The following is a 15,593-nucleotide window of genomic DNA, read 5'->3' on the forward strand; positions in this document are numbered from 1 at the left end:
GACTTGAGTTTTCTTTTCCCTTTTTTTTGAGCAGAGAACAGTCAGACTTACTTAAGTATGGTAAAGTTGAGACACAAAGCTAACACCATCAAAATCAAAACATGGAAATTGAATTGGTGCAACCAACCAACCGATCCTACTGTGACACCGGCTAACTGTTCATCGTTCCTCTTTGCGAAATCCCAGCTTCATCAGCCTTATTATGCAATTTGCGAAATTCATCAGCCTCCAATGAGCCATCAGATTATTTTATTAACCATGATAAAGCTGTACGCACAAAGCTAGAACACCATTAAAACATGGTGGATTGGATTGGCGCAACCAAACCAACCCATCCTCATCACTGTGTGTGTGAGTTGTGACACCGGCTGCTTATTCAGTGCCTAAGACGTTTTCAGCCTCTCTGTAGTTCTGTACTTAAAACGAACAGTCGATCCAAATTCTGATGGAAGGCAGGCTTACGAGATCGTGATAGACGAGTAATGAGTTTACAGTTTCGACGTGCCTATTCCACACGACGACGAGCATTTCGTACAGGAAACATGCACGCCCCCTGACATCTGAGCTCATACCAAGCTTATTCAGAAGCTGCGCTTCACCAAGCACGGCGCCTTCCGGCTGTACCAGTACGCGAGCGCGGCGATGGACACCACCGCGGCCACGCCCACCGTGGCGTGCCACGCGTAGGACGAAGGCTTGTCGCTGTCGCCGCCACGCGTGGCCGGGCTCCGGCCCTCCCGAACGACGAACGCGAGGCCCTCGCGGGCGAGCCGGGCCGCGTCCGGGGCCGCCGCCCCGCTCCGGACGGCGTGCGCGATCGCCTCGTACTCCTCCGGGCTCCCGCCCTCCAGGAACGCGCCGGTGATGCGTCCCGCGCTGACCCAGAACGCCCCGAACTTGGGCGGGGAAGATGCGGAGGAGGAGGAGCTCAGGTCCCCGAAGTGGACGGCCTCCCCGGCGTTGTCGCCGTAGAACCGCCACGAGAGCGCGAAGACCCTGGAGTAGAAGAAGGGCAGGTAGTCGATGTCCCCGGCGGGGCCCGAGGGGTGGTCCAGCGCCGCCGCGACGGCGTGCCGGGCGGTCCTGCGGGCGCAGTCAACGTGCTCGAACCGGCGGGCGCCGCCGCCCAAGAGCTTGACGGGGAACGTGGCCACGTCGCCCACCGCGTACACGGAGGCGTCGCTCGTCTGCATCTTCCCGTTCACCTTGATGCCGCCCTTCTCCATGACCAGCTGGCCTTCGAAGAGCGCCGTGTTCGCGCGCGCCCCGATGCCAACCACGACCATGTCGGCAGGTAGGCGCCTGCCGTCTCGCAGTATTGCTGTGGTCACCTGTGCATTCACGCAAAAGAATGTTACTGACAGAAAATTCAGATAATTCAAACTTCCAAATATAGCAGAGCAGAGTTGATAGTGGTTGGTAATTGGCACAAGACAGCTGCTTGAAATTTCATATTTCCAGTAAGAAGCTGCTAGGAGATGGTTAGCATGCATCCTGTTGGCAATCTGAATATGGCTGATCATCAAATCATCTAATGTAAGAGTTTCAGGGGACGGCCGAACGGAAACTCACCTTTCCAGATGAGATCTCCAGTGATGAAACTGTAGTTCCTTTGATAAAAGTAACTCCTTTTGAAGTATAGTAGTTCTCGTAGAATTCAGCAATTTTTGGTGTAAACAGACGACCCACTGAAAAAGAAAAATCGACAACATATTTTGGTATTTGAACACAGGTAAGAAAAATAAGATCGTGTGTATATGATTCTAAGCACTGATCTGCAAATAAGGCTCATAGTATTCAGACTTCTTACTGCAGTGTTTTCCAGGGAAGACTATGGTAACCTTTATCTTGTTGGCAACCAAAGCGGCAGCACATTCCATTCCTATATATCCACCACCAATTACAATAGCATTACCACCGGGACATGATCTCATTTGATGGACTAATTTATCTGCATCCTCGATATTACGCAGATAACAAACATTCTCAGCATCTGAGCCATTCCCTCCAAATTCTTCCAGCTTCAAGGCCTACATTTTAAACAGACAAAATAACATGCTATAAACCTGTTTCCTGACAAACACATTGGATACATGTTAAGTCCAAAAATAGCAGCCTAGTCAAACATAACCACAAACAGAATCTCAACATACCCGAGCACCCGTTGCAACAATAAGAGTTTTATAGCTGATAGTTTCCCCACTGGAAGTAAGCAATGTCTTCCGACGCACGTCGGCAGAAATTATTTTCATTCCAAGAATAAGCTCAATACCTAGCAAAGTGGTAATACATACAATCCATAGTGATGAGGGGTTACTAGATATGTAAATTGAACTGATTACATGATCAAAGTATGGACGAGGGAAACCAGACGTGCTGATCAATCTGTCAGAAAAAGACAGACTCTAACACCAACTATTGTCACTTCCCAGATGTTATAGTCCAAATGAAATTGAACCAAACATCCGGATTGCAACATGTAAAGCACAAATAACACCAAAGCCACTGAACACTGACAGACCATACCATGTTCATTATACCAATCTTCTGTAAGTAACTGATCGTTGGCACCAACACAAGTATGAAATGCTGGGAGACGAGCGCCACCTGTAAATGTGAGAAATCCAAAGTTCTCGAGTAAATAAAAGTTTTCAAGAATCAAGATAATAGATATCCATCACCCAAATCATTTTACGTGGATAGCGATGGCATGCAAATATTAATCGTCTGTATAATCTGAAATTGCACAAAAAAACAATTCAATCCGAAAGATTGAAATCATGTCATTTCGAAACCGTGTGTGCCCTATGTATACTCTATAGAATTTGAAAGAACTAGCTTAGACCTTGTTCGGTATATACACGGGATTTATTCCGGGTCGGGAATAATAGATATAACAAGAGACTCATGATAGGTGTACTAAGAGACTGGGATTCATTCCGGATCAGAAACTAATTGCAACAAAATACACTAAGAGACTCATGATGGGTGTGTAATCAATGGTCTTGTTGATGGGCGAGGAGGATGGCAGAAGAAAAAAAACAATGTGTAAAAATTGCATGCATTTTAGAGGTTTTGTGCAAATATTCGGATCGTGATTACTGTCCGCGATACGATTTAGAAGGTATTATGTAAAATATTGGGTCCCGGAGGAATAATCGCGATCTAATTCAGTGGTATTTGCAAATTATACTTTAACCGCAGCCGACGCTAAAAGGGCTATTCAAACCGCTGGATTAACAGTTTGCGGCCCAGATCGAGCTGTGGCCTAAATGAACGCAAAGTTGCCTTTCGCAGCCCTTCCGGCATGGTCTTTCCTTTCCTCAAAAAAAAAAAGGCATGGTCCTCGTCGTCTTCACCGGAGCACCGAGGTCGGTAGAATGATGCCCGAGCACGATCAGCTAGCGCTGTCAGCAGCAACTCTGCTATCGGCGGCGGCAGCAGGGGTTGGATGAACTGACGACTGACGAGATGAAGGTTAAAGTTGCAATCCACGCATGTTTTTTAGCAAACACTCCTTAATCTGAGATTGAAAAATGCACGCACCTTCCGGGAGCAGATAGCCTTTGCTTAGAGCAGGACGTTCGTAAGGAGCAACCTGTCGGGTGATCGGAGAAACAATTGCTCAGGGGAAAAAAATCACAGAATGCTCAATCGAACAGCAAAAGGAAGAGCGTGATAAGGAAAGGATGGAAGGGAAGCGTCGTACGGCCTCCTCGGAGACGATGCAGAGCTCGCCGGGGGCGGCGTCGCCGCGGCGGCGGACGAACTCGAGCGCCGCGTAGCCCGCGGCCACGCCGCCGCCCAGGATCACGTACGTGAACGCGCGGCCCATCAGGTTCCTTCGCGCCGCTTCTCCCCTCTCCGTCTCCTCCTCTCTCCCACGCCTCGTCGTTTCCCGTCCGCCATGGACGAGCACGGCTTAAGTAGCCGTGATCGCAGCACGGCTCGACCGGGCCCCCTCCGGCCAGGTTCTTGGCTTGCGGGGAGGAGAGCGAGCGCGGGGATGGCATGGCAGGGAAAACTATGCCTTGCCCGCCTCTCTCCTCCCGCGGGGTCCGATCGGCGCCGTTCTTTCCCTCGTCGTCAAGGAAATATTGGGATCCTTCTGGGTGAAGAAAAGCTGCATCATCTTTTCAGAATGTTGATAGTGCATCTTTTCAGAATTTTGATAGTACTATCAGTTGATGCTGGAACACAACACATTTCACAAGGAAGAAAGGAAGTATTGTACACGAAAGAAAGTACGTATTTCATCTCATTAAGAGGGAAATGAAGTACAACCGTTTTTTTACACAGTAAAGCAGAGACGGTGAGATAGGAGAACAGGACAGAGCAAAAGAATAGGCCTAACGCCAGAGGCGCACCGACACACACGCACCAGCTAGCACGACCTCAGATGCGACAAGGTGCCCAGCAAGGTCACAGAACTGTGCATCTCATTTGGGAAAAGAATTGTGATTTTACAACAAGAGTGCTCCTGAGAGTTTAGCAGCAGAATTTTGCTCATTAAAAAGTACATGGCGGTGTTTGCAACTTTGTATACTATCTGTTTACATTTGAAAGCTGAAATCAAGGCTATACTTTCATACATGTTACACAGGACTTGCTTTGAGTAGCTGAACCCAATAGCACATCCCAGATCTTGTTGCATCAGCTGACCACAAGATCCCAACAGATGGCATACAAATTAAAACGAGTTGGTCCTGAGTTCACCACCTGCGGCGCTTCCTGCCATACCAATAACCAATTGCAGCGATTGACACTGCTGCAACCACAGCGGTGGCATGCCATGCGTAAGTAGGTTTTCCAACCACGGCAAGCCCGCTGTCAGGCGCTTCCTTCTGGCTCTCCTGAATGGCAAACGCCAGGCCTTGTTTTTCAAGTTCAGCCATGTTTGCAACCTTTGCTTTCCGCCAAACAGCTACTGATATGGCCTCATACTCATCCCGACTTCCACCTTCAAGAAATGCACCTGCAATTAGGCCTTTATTGACCCAATATGCACCAAACCTCGGGCTGCTGCTTGCGAAGTCTCCAAAGTGAACCACCTCACCAACATTATCCCCGTAGAACTGCCAGGACAATGTGAAGACCCTGGAGTAGAAGAATGGTAGGTAATCGATGTCCCTGGTTTTTGAAGGCTCCAAGATGGATGCAACGGCATGCCTAGCAGTTCTTCGAGCTGAATCAACATGCTCAAGCCGTCGGATATCGCCATCGAAAAGCTTGATCGGGAATGCAGCAACATCTCCAACAGCATATACAGAGCTGTCACTTGTCTGCAGCTGTCCATTTACCTTTATCCCACCATTCTCCATTGACATCACCAGCTGACCTTCAAAAAGACTAGTGTTCGCACGGATGCCAATACCAACCACTACCATATCAGCAGGAAGGTGTCTACCATCTTTGAGGATTACCGCAGTCACCTGTGCATACATGGGAACAATATTATTTTCACTATCAACGTTAACAACAACAGCACTAGCTTAAGTTTCTGATACTTCTTAAGGCGCTTTAAATTAGTAGAGCTAATTGTGGTTAATATTCATAGCCTAAATACGCCAGATTCAGTAAAGAAACAGATTTACAGGAATTGATGAATCTATGTTAGCTCGTCATTGACAGTCATTGTTGCTGGAACATACTGTTTCAGAAACAAGCAATTTCTATTCCAGGGTTATCAACTATCAATTAATGCAATACCAAGATGTCATAAACTAGATAGCTTATCCGATTAAGTGTAGGCTGATCCAGGTGAATCTAAGAGACATGATTAGGATCAAATCAATAGCAAAATTTGAACAATTGTCCCGAAAAATGGAAAACCTAGTTTATTATTATAGCCAGCTACCGATGGAATGAAGTAGATATAGGTGGATGAAAATGTCTAATAGTTATCCATATGTACTACCAGGAATTGCTGAAAAAGAGGTTCTGGACCATGACTTGGTTATATGACACTGATTTTTTTTACTTGCTATTTATCTATCTCAAGCCAGTTCCAGTTTCATGGTATCTCTAATAGACGAAATCTGACCCTGCCATCAGGCCGGAATCGAGCCCAGGATGAGCCACGTCTCCATTAATCTTGTCCGTTCGATCGCTGTCCCATTTAATCCTGCGGCCAAAGCACAAGCTAGCGCCAGGTCCCACTTCCAGCTACTTCTTGAACACATGTCGTTCGGACGACTCTAGTAAATCCTAGGGGCACTTCCCCTTTCACAGCTCTCGCATATTCTCTTCCAATTGCAGCACACTTGAAACTCCCTTCCCCTTACTTAGAAAGTAAATGGCCAACGATTGTTTCTAGATTTATCCTACACCACTTCTATGTCAAAGCCGGTTTCTAATAAAAGATTGTTACTCCATGATTACTAATAAAAGTTAAGGACAAACTCTATAAAATGCAGGAGTTACTTGAAGAAACTAGTATTCACATATGGCAAATTATATGTGTTGCAATCTCACAAACTAAAAAAAGGGACTGAAAATGTTGATCGAAAATCACGATGGAACATGTGGAGCAATCGCTAAAAATATTATATATAACAAAATACTCGGAATGATTTGATTTTCGAATTACCACATATATTTTAGAACTAACTTTTGTTTTCTACAATTAAAGATGGACATACCTCAATTCCAATTGTACAAGGAAAATTAAATTACATTGAAATCACATAATCTAATGCTACAAAAAATATCTCAAATGAATCTAAAAAATCTCAAATGTATATATATTTCTTCATAAAAAGTCTTATTGCTAATGCATACTAATGGTTGATATGATTTAGAAGGCACGTATAAACAATAGAATAGTATTATGATGCTTGCTGTTTTTCGACCATACAAACCCTGGCTATGAAGCGGAGGGCGCGGCAAAGTCGCGCCAGGTTTCTAGTGGAACTATGGAAACTCACCTTCCCTGTCGTGTCTCTTTCGAAAGATGTAAGCACAGTTCCTTTAACAAAGGTGACCCCTCTTGAGGTGTAGTAGTTTTCATAATATTCTGCAATTTTTTCTGTAAACAGACGACCCACTGCAGAAATAAGTCAAGTTCATATTTAGATAAGCAGGAGAGGTATTATAGCATGTTGGGAGCCCTGCCACAAAGAGTTCAAACTTTATTTAGGTGATGAAATCAACTACTTACTGCAGTGTTTCTCAGGGAAGACCATGGTGACCCTTATCTTGTTAGTGACCAATGCCGCTGCACATTCCATTCCAATGTAGCCACCACCAATGACAACAGCATTTCCACCAGGGCATGATTTCATTGCATTGACCAACTTATCCGCATCATCAATATTGCGTAAATAACATATGTTTGAAGCATCTGAACCTTGTATTCCAAATTCTTGCAACTTCAGAGCCTATGTTATGTAAAGAAATCAAAGTTAGACAAATAATACATAAATCAAACATCACAAACTAGATCATTATTTTTCAGTAAAGGATAGCAAGTGTTATGAACAATTGAATTTGAAATGAAAATAATTGGACAAAAAAAGAATTACAAACAGATCCAATACCCGAGCACCTGTCGCAATAATAAGAGTTTTATAGCTGATAGTTTCTCCTGTGGCTGTAAGCAATGTCTTGCGCCTCACATCAGCAGAAATCACTTTTGTTCCAAGAACAAGTTCAATGCCTAATTGAGTGAAGTAGTAGTTATAAAATTAGAAAATATCATGTTCACCGCACTCTTACAAGAAAACAGAATATATCATGTTCACGCACTCTTACAGGAACAATGACAGAGGACGATAATCTGATCCTTAGAAATGAATGAAAGAATAGGTTAATATGCGGATAGATCTACTGAATCAGTTGCACAGGTGTCATGACCAATAAGATGCTCATTAAATAACTGATAATCTATAGCATTTGCAAATATTTAATATATGTGATTAGTCATAGAATCATAAAATCCTGTAAAGAACATTGAAACCCTACCTTGTTCTTTGTACCATTTTGTTGTCAGTAACTCATCATTAGCGCCAACACAAGTATGAAATCCTGGAAGACGAGCAGCACCTGCAAATATCTCAGAGGTTAGCAACAGTCAGCAATATTCACAATGCACATAACATTTAAAAATATTCAAAAGAGCAACAGTTGCCTCAAAATGAAAAAAGAAGCAACATCAAACAAAATTATTTTAGTTACAGAAAATGAAAGCAGTTTTGTATTCTTTAGAATGAGGAGTTATCAAACGCATATGAAATCACCTTCTGGGAGTAAATATCCTTTGCTTAATGCAGGACGTTCATAAGGAGCAACCTGGCAAGAAGAAAAAAATTATAACCAGCAAAGCAGGTGTCAAATAGCAAGACCTTAGAACACTGAACTAAATGGTAATTCTGAACTCTGAAGTATGTTTTGCAAGCAAAAGAATGTGATCCCAGTGAGGATTCCGTACCCCATTTCTACAAAAATGGGCACTGTGTTTTGTCTAACAAGGGGAAAGAAAATAAAAACATATACTATGTAGTTAGCCAGAAGGATAGGTGGAGCCTACAGCATCAACATTGCAATTTCAAACCAGCATCTGGTATTGAGAACAAAAAAATACAAGCAGTACTTTCAGTGGACAAACAAGCTGAAACATCTTTTGGTGTTGTTAAAGAATGCTGCCTCATGCAAACCTAAAAAAATTCAGCTTACAATCTTCAGGCCAGAAAAAGGCTTGTTTTTATTTTTACAGACTTGTTGCCTTCATTCAGGCTTCAAAGATTATCATTCAGGCACTGTTGATTGATATTGAAGTGATGCATGGCCATAAGAATAAGATCTGCAGCTTCTTGGGTCTAAATTTAGAGACCACAGACCATACTGAAAAGGCCCAAATCCTTTCGAAATTCCAAAAGCTCCTTGTAGAAAAGGTAAGCAAAAAAATGGAATCTTGGAATTTGGAAGGAGCATTTATTCCTTGATATAGTAAAAATGATAGTCCAGTCCTGAAGAGAACTAATAATGCCTTAGACACTAAGGGCAGTCCCAACCAACCCAGACTCTACCATAGAGTCTAAGTATATTTATAGTCCTCTATTATAGCTTTTTTGCTGATGTGGCACCCTAATTATTGAAGAGAGAAGGAAAAAAAACAAGACTTGGTTTCTAGATAAGACCTCAAGTCTACGCACCCTTCAATGTCCAAGAAACCAGGGAGACTTGCATTGTGGAGGGGGCGTGGAGTCCATGGATCTTGTGATGGAAGAAAAACAATAAATGATTTTATATATAGAAACTACTATTATATACTTTGCATTGGGAAGTATAGTTTCCTGTGATGGAGTCTTTGAGGCTTAAACTCTCCGAGTGGAGTCTGCATTGGGACTGCCCTAATAGCTTACCGATCAAATTTCACAATCAAACTGCGGACTAGTCAGTGACTCCCAAAACTGCAACCTTTTCAGCTCAATTCAGCGATGCTTCCCCTACGTGTCTGACCAAATATATATGCTATCTGAAGTACTAACCTAATTAGATTTCGAGGAACAATAGAACAAGGAATCCAAGCTGCCGAAGCATTCCGGCGCGGGCCCTATGAGTCGAAGGTTGGGCAGGAGGCGGAGATGGAAATACTCAAAAATTCCGGACTCAAAGAAAATGAGAAGGCAAAATACATCATAAAAACCAAGGAAGCAAAGGGAGCGGAGCGTACGGCCTCTTCGGAGATGATGCAGAGCTCACCGCGGGAGTACCCGCCGCGGCGGGCGAACTCGAGCGCGGCGTAGCCCGCGGCCACGCCGCCGCCCAGGATCACGTACACGAACGCGCGCCCCATCCGGTCCCTTCTGCTCCCTCCTAGATGCGGGCCATGACTAGTAGTCGAAGGTCTCTGACCTGACTTCACCTCCTCGGCTCGGCGTGAGGGAGAAGGACATGACGGCGCGTTGCCTTGCCTTGCCTGCCTCTCCTCCTCCGCTTCCTGCGGGTCCCACTCCGTTATCTTCTCCGCTTGGTTTCTCAGACGATGTGCAGTATGGGCCCTGTTTTTTTTGCACTAGGAAAATCTAGACTAGAAATTTTATCAACTTTGACCACTAATTAAGGTGTCAAACAAAGTCAATTTATAAAATCAACTTCAGAACTATGTGCTAGGAATCCTGAATAATCTAATGAGGTCTTTGACCGCGTGATTAGAAGATGGTTACTATAGCATCACTGTAGCAAATCATCGATTAATTACTGTCATTAGATTCGTCGCGAAAAGTTACATTCATCCCTAAAAAAGTTTCGCAAATAGACTTCATTTAGTACTCTATGCATACAAAATTCTTCTATCAGAAAATGTGCGCACACTGTTTTTAGAATGACCGATCCAAACACGGCCATGGAGGTGGAGGATTCGTGGAAGGGAAGTGCTCCTAAATTTGCTGTTATCATTTGTTTTTAGTGTTTTTATGCAGTAGTATAGAGTTTGGTAACCAACAAATAAATTATTTTTCTCTTCATTTTTTTATAATAAAAAAACAAAATTTCCAAGTTTTCATCGTGATAATCATTTTTCAAAATTTTCAAAATAAGATTGGACAAATAAACTTGCAATAAAAAGTTAATTTATAAGAATTGATTGTCATGGAGTTTTAAATTAAAATATCTGTGTAAAACTAATAGAGGAATATATAAAAATCAGCATACGGTAAAAGAAATGAGGATAATTAGCACGGCATGCCACCAAAAGATAATATTAATGATAATTAATATGTGCCACTTAAAGCTGGTCTTGCCCCGCTACTACCATCAAGATATTTAACTTTAAACACGCGGTATAATATTAATTATCATCCTTCTAGTGAATAGCAATATTGTTATCTGAAAACGACTAACCTAGTTCAAACTTTAAACACCTTGTTTAACACACGGCATTATGAAAATGGTGAATTTAGATTGACTCTTCTATTTGTTCTTTAACCGATACACATGTAGAATTCTACTATGAAAGGAGTAGAAGGAAAATCATAGACACTTCTTTAAATTCGAACAAAACTTTTTTTAGGGCAAAATAAATTCAAGAAAAAACTTTGTGATAAAATAGAACCAGCATTTTAAATGGACACCACAAAGTATGCGATTTACCATGACGACATGTCACGTGTCATTGTGTGTTTAACATTAAAACATGATGAATTTTCTTCAAAAAAAAATGCTTTCGGAAGTGATATTATGAGTTAAGAGTCCGGTAGCAAATTTCGAACTCCAAACAGCCCTAGTGAAAAGCCGATAACCAGCGTCGGCGGCCGACGACGGGTGTCTTTCCTGTCCGATACATGCCACCACTTCGGAAGCTTCTAGAAGCGGCCGCCGCAGCCTCGACCCCTCTCGCCGCCGCGCACCTCCACGCCCACCTCCTCCGCTCAGGCCTCCTCCACTCCTCGCACCACCTGGCCGCGCACGTCCTCGAGTCGTACACCCCGGGCCTCGCCCGCGACCTGTTCGACGAAATACCCTGCCCGACGCCACGCCTCGCCAATGCGCTCCTCCGCGCTCACCTCCGCGCGCGGCAGTGGCGCGCCGCTATCCGCCTCGTTCCGCGGCTCCGAGCGCGCCCGGACGGCTTCACCTTCCCGCTCCTGCTCAGGGCCTGCGCCATGCTCCCGTCCCTCGCCCACGGCCGCGCCGTGCAAGCGGTCGCCGTACGCTCTTGCGCCGCGTCCGAAGACGCCTTTGTCGCCGCGGCGGTCGTGCAGATGTACGCCAGGTGCGGAGACATGGTCGGGGCCGTCAACGCGTACGGCGTGTTGGAGAAGCCAGACGTCGTGCTCTTGACGTCTGTGGTGACTGGGTATGAACAGAACGGGCTGGCCATGGAGGCAATGGAGTTCTTTGCAAGGAATGTGGTTGGCCGGGGCGTCGCGCCGACTCCGGTCACGCTTGTGAGCGTGATTTCGGCAGCGGCACAGCTGGGGGATGCATGGAACGGGCGGGCGTCCCACGCATATCTTGTTAGGAACAGCTTGGGGTATAATCTAGCTCTAGTGAATGCTGTTCTTGGGTTTTATGTGAAAATTGGTGATGTCCAGGCAGCTAGGAGGTTGTTTGAGGGAATGGCAGATAGGGATGTTGTTACTTGGAGCAGCATGATCAAAGGATATGTGCGATCAGGAGACGCACACGAGGCATTGAGGGTGTACAGGGGGATGGTTCAGGTGGGTGTCCAGCCCAATTCTGTGACTTTGGTGAGTATTCTGCAGGCTTGTGCACTTGCTGCGGATGTTGAGGAAGGCAAAAGCATCCACCACATTGCTGTCAACATGGGTTGTGAACTTGAGGTGGGTGTTGCAACTGCACTGGTTGATATGTACATGAAGTGCTCATGTCATGAGGAGGCGATGCACCTCTTTCATCGGATGCCAAAGAAAGATGTGGTGGCTTGGGGTGCAGTCATTAGTGGCCTCACACAAAATGGTCTCCCTGATGAATCCATCCGAGTGTTCAAATGCATGTTATTGGATGATCATGCTCCTGATGCAGTCACAATGGTAAAGGTACTTAATGCATGCTCGGGATCTGGTGTTGCTCTCCAAGCTACCTGTCTCCATGGTTATTTGGTCAGAAGTGGTTTTGATAATAAGGTGTTTGTAGCGGCTGCACTTCTTGATTTGTATTCAAAATGTGGAAACTTAGATAGCGCTGTCAGAGTTTTTGATAGTACCACAGAAAAGGATGTTGTTCTGTGGAGCTCAATGATCGCTGGTTATGGAGCCCATGGCTTTGGTCAGGAAGCTGTTGCCTTGTACCAAAAGATGATTGGCTCATCAATTAAACCCAACAGTGTGACATTCGTATCAGTGTTATCAGCATGCAGCCACTCTGGCATGGTTCAGGAAGGAAGGCAAATTTTTGATAGCATGACTCGAGTTTATGGAGTCGTGCCAAATCCAGAGCATCAAAGTGCTCTGGTTGATCTCCTTGGGCGGGCCGGTGAACTTCAAGAGGCCATAAAGGTCATTCAAGAAATGGATGGGAGAGCTGTTGCTCATACTTGGTGTGCCTTGCTTGCTGCCTGCAGAGAACACAACAACACTGAGATGAGCAAAGCAATCGCAGAGAACCTGATAAAGCTGGATCCTGACCATGTTGGCTACTACAATCTCTTGACCAATATATATGCATTTGATGAGAAGTGGGAAAATGTAAAGGAGACAAGAGACACAGTGCGAGGTAGAGGTTTGCATAAAGTGCCAGGTTACAGTGCAGTTGAGATCAATAATGTAGTACACATGTTCACTGCTGGGGAGAGGTCTGACCAGTTACCAGGATCATGAGAATATCTGTACATTGCTCTGCGACCTGTCAAGAAAATTGAGAGGCGAGGACTGTTCCTTTCAACTAGACACTGGGTTAGCATTAGAGGATTCTGCTCTTTTCTGAGTTGAAATCGATCCTCGAATCATTGAATGTACCAGGATGGCGAACTTCTAGAAGAAAACTAGTGCTGAAAAATGGCATTTACGAAGGTGGTTATTCATCGTACTAACTTGACTAATTTTGTGCTCTAAAAGAAAACTTGCCTAATTTTGCGATTGTATATGTTGACTGTTATATTCAAGTTAAAGATCAGTACATAGGCTGGAACGTGCCATAGCCCATAGCTTTGTTCCTAAAGAAGGTTTTGGAAATTGAAGTTCTTATATATTCTGTAGACTCTATAGGCAGATAGCATACTGAAGTAATTGAGCAGGTTTATAATTTACAATCTGATGATCCCTGTGTCTTCATTGATGGTTGTCTGCAAATAATTTACCAGTTTTTAATGAATAGAGACGCCCAAAACTTTCCTAGAGTATTCATATTAAAGTTATCTGCAGCTTCTACATTCTAAGAATACAACTTTCGGTGTCTAATATTGCCTTCCCAATGGAATTCTGATGGATCCTCTTCTTGTCTTGTGTGTAGGCAAATATATCCATAGGTGGTCTTGTATTGCAAACTGTCTTTTGTCTCTGCAATGTATTGTGTACAGGATGCACTGAAAAGGTATTGAAATCAGCTGCCAAATTTCTGTGGTTATATTCATGTTCTGAATGTTAATGCGATATTGAATTTCATGACTTGATATATGAAACTGTTTACAGTACATCAGCACTACATTTACATAGAAGTGTACCTAGGGGAAATCACCTTTGTGATATGTTTGGTGGAACCCTTTTCTGGCACCTGTAGTTTTCTTTTAGATAAATGGAGTACAAAATAAGCTGGTCTTTTCATCTTGATCTAAAATTGTGCATAGAGTACATCAACACTAATGTTACATAGCAAAGCCAAATTACTTTTTGCAGTATGCATGATGAAACCATTTTTGGAAGCTATAGTTTTCTTCTTTCAGATAAATAGGGCATGACGTGAAGTGCCTTTTTCACCTTGGTCCACTGGTTAGAACAAGTTAAGAATACAGCATTTAGGTGTATATTGGTCGCCTAGTATAGTAGTATCTGCCCTCAATACTCGGTTGGAGTTAACACTTTAAGAAAGATGGAACTCTAAAACGCCATTACTTGGTGGATCTCTTATTAATTCCAGTCACCAATAAGTGTGACCTTGACATTGTCACAGGAATCTAGTTGGCTTCAACCTACAAAACACACAGTATAAGATATATATAGGTCACCAATATAATGCATACACAAACTATTGTGGCACCATTTAAATCTTTTCTTGAAGCTGGTAAATACCATTCATATAGGCGTATATGAAGTGCTCCAGATATTTGGCAACTTGAAGTTTGTATTTATTTGCAGGCACTCCAAATTCTTGAACATGCTGCCAATCTGCATGTGCAGGTACTCCGAATTGAAGGAAAAACTTCAGGAAATACTGCATTGGAGCTGGACTTCGCATTCCTAAGCTGGGCCTGGATACGACTTTGATTAAGAAAAAGGTACACCGACCGGAAATGTGTGAGGACTTCAGAAGAACATTGCATCGTGTGTTTTCCACAAATGGGACACTGGAACAAAAAAGTCCATAGCTGCATATCAGCAAATTTTCAACCAGCGCAGTTCAAGGAAGATGGTAGTGGTAACATTGTTCTATTTTGGTTCTATCAAATCACATGGATATCATAGCCATCTCAATGAGTCATTTTTGTGTTGGCAGATGGTGTAATGTCTCCATAAACTGTGACTTTTGAGTTGTCCAGAATGACACACTAGCAATCACATACAAATGTCAAACTACTAATGCTGCTAATGCTACGGTAAATTTGAGGCAATGTCTGGTCAAGTTCGTCCATTTTGTGTATATATGCATGTCAAACTTCGAGGCAGTGCGGACTACCCGAAAGATCACAGTAAAATGTGGCAGTGGAAGTACCCAAGTGGTGTAATTTTGTTATAGTAGTTTTTTTTTCCGACTCGTTTTGTTTTCCTCTTTCTCTTTGTACATAAGACTGATTGAAGATTAAAGACTGCAAATGATTGGATCACTAAATGTAGTTAGCAGTAAATTGCTTCAGGCCTTGTTTAGTTGCCTTCATAAAATTTTTGAAATGGAATCTTTTTACATTTGAAGTATTAAATATAGACTAATTACAAAACTAATTACAGAATTTGTCCGTAAACTACGAGACGAATTTATTA

At 43.5% G+C, this 15,593-nt stretch overlaps 2 protein-coding genes across 7 annotated transcripts; one reads left to right on the forward strand and one right to left on the reverse strand.

The window, feature by feature from the left end:
- Nucleotides 1-217: 217 nt before the first annotated feature.
- On the reverse strand, nt 218-9,939 carry LOC120649632 (monodehydroascorbate reductase 1, peroxisomal-like). Of its 2 annotated transcripts, XM_039926487.1 has the most exons (13): nt 9,674-9,939; nt 8,238-8,289; nt 7,963-8,043; nt 7,539-7,657; nt 7,160-7,379; nt 6,927-7,045; nt 4,874-5,432; nt 3,547-3,624; nt 2,527-2,607; nt 2,154-2,272; nt 1,811-2,030; nt 1,573-1,688; nt 233-1,331 (listed from the first exon to the last, which is right to left on the reverse strand). In XM_039926487.1, exons 1-13 carry the CDS (start codon nt 9,794-9,796, stop codon nt 582-584), a joined length of 2,637 nt encoding a protein of 878 aa, XP_039782421.1. In that variant the 5' UTR covers nt 9,797-9,939; the 3' UTR covers nt 233-581. The 2 variants fall into 2 exon arrangements, with proteins under 2 accessions (XP_039782415.1, XP_039782421.1); XM_039926481.1 differs by lacking the exons at nt 4,874-5,432; nt 6,927-7,045; nt 7,160-7,379; ... (2 more) ...; nt 8,238-8,289; nt 9,674-9,939 and adding an exon at nt 3,710-3,835 and having other exon boundaries at nt 218-1,331; nt 3,547-3,598.
- Nucleotides 9,940-11,210: 1,271 nt separating this feature from the next.
- LOC120649645 (putative pentatricopeptide repeat-containing protein At3g01580) lies at nt 11,211-15,479 on the forward strand. 5 transcript variants are annotated; one of them, XM_039926520.1, is made up of 4 exons: nt 11,211-13,472; nt 13,912-13,992; nt 14,754-15,033; nt 15,112-15,479. In XM_039926520.1, exon 1 carries the CDS (start codon nt 11,283-11,285, stop codon nt 13,278-13,280), a length of 1,998 nt encoding a protein of 665 aa, XP_039782454.1. In that variant the 5' UTR covers nt 11,211-11,282; the 3' UTR covers nt 13,281-13,472; nt 13,912-13,992; nt 14,754-15,033; nt 15,112-15,479. The 5 variants fall into 5 exon arrangements, with proteins under 5 accessions (XP_039782454.1, XP_039782448.1, XP_039782460.1 ...); XM_039926514.1 differs by having other exon boundaries at nt 14,754-15,027; XM_039926526.1 differs by having other exon boundaries at nt 14,796-15,033.
- The last annotated feature ends 114 nt before the right edge of the window (nt 15,480-15,593 follow it).

The sequence above is a fragment of the Panicum virgatum genome, chromosome 1K (genome assembly GCF_016808335.1).
Source record: "Panicum virgatum strain AP13 chromosome 1K, P.virgatum_v5, whole genome shotgun sequence".
Classification (NCBI taxonomy): Eukaryota; Viridiplantae; Streptophyta; class Magnoliopsida; order Poales; family Poaceae; genus Panicum; species Panicum virgatum.

Coding starts and splice junctions, on each gene's coding strand:
- LOC120649632 (XM_039926487.1), bottom strand. CDS start 9,796: ATGGGGCGCGCGTTCGTGTACGTGATCCTGGGCGGCGGCGTGGCCGCG. Junction 3,625..4,873: donor GGCTGAACTTGAAAAACAAG/GCCTGGCGTTTG, acceptor TTTTCCCCTGAG/CAATTGTTTCTCCGATCACC. Junction 2,608..3,546: donor AGGCTATCTGCTCCCGGAAG/GTGCGTGCATTT, acceptor TCACATTTACAG/GTGGCGCTCGTCTCCCAGCA.
- LOC120649645 (XM_039926497.1), top strand. CDS start 11,283: ATGCCACCACTTCGGAAGCTTCTAGAAGCGGCCGCCGCAGCCTCGACC.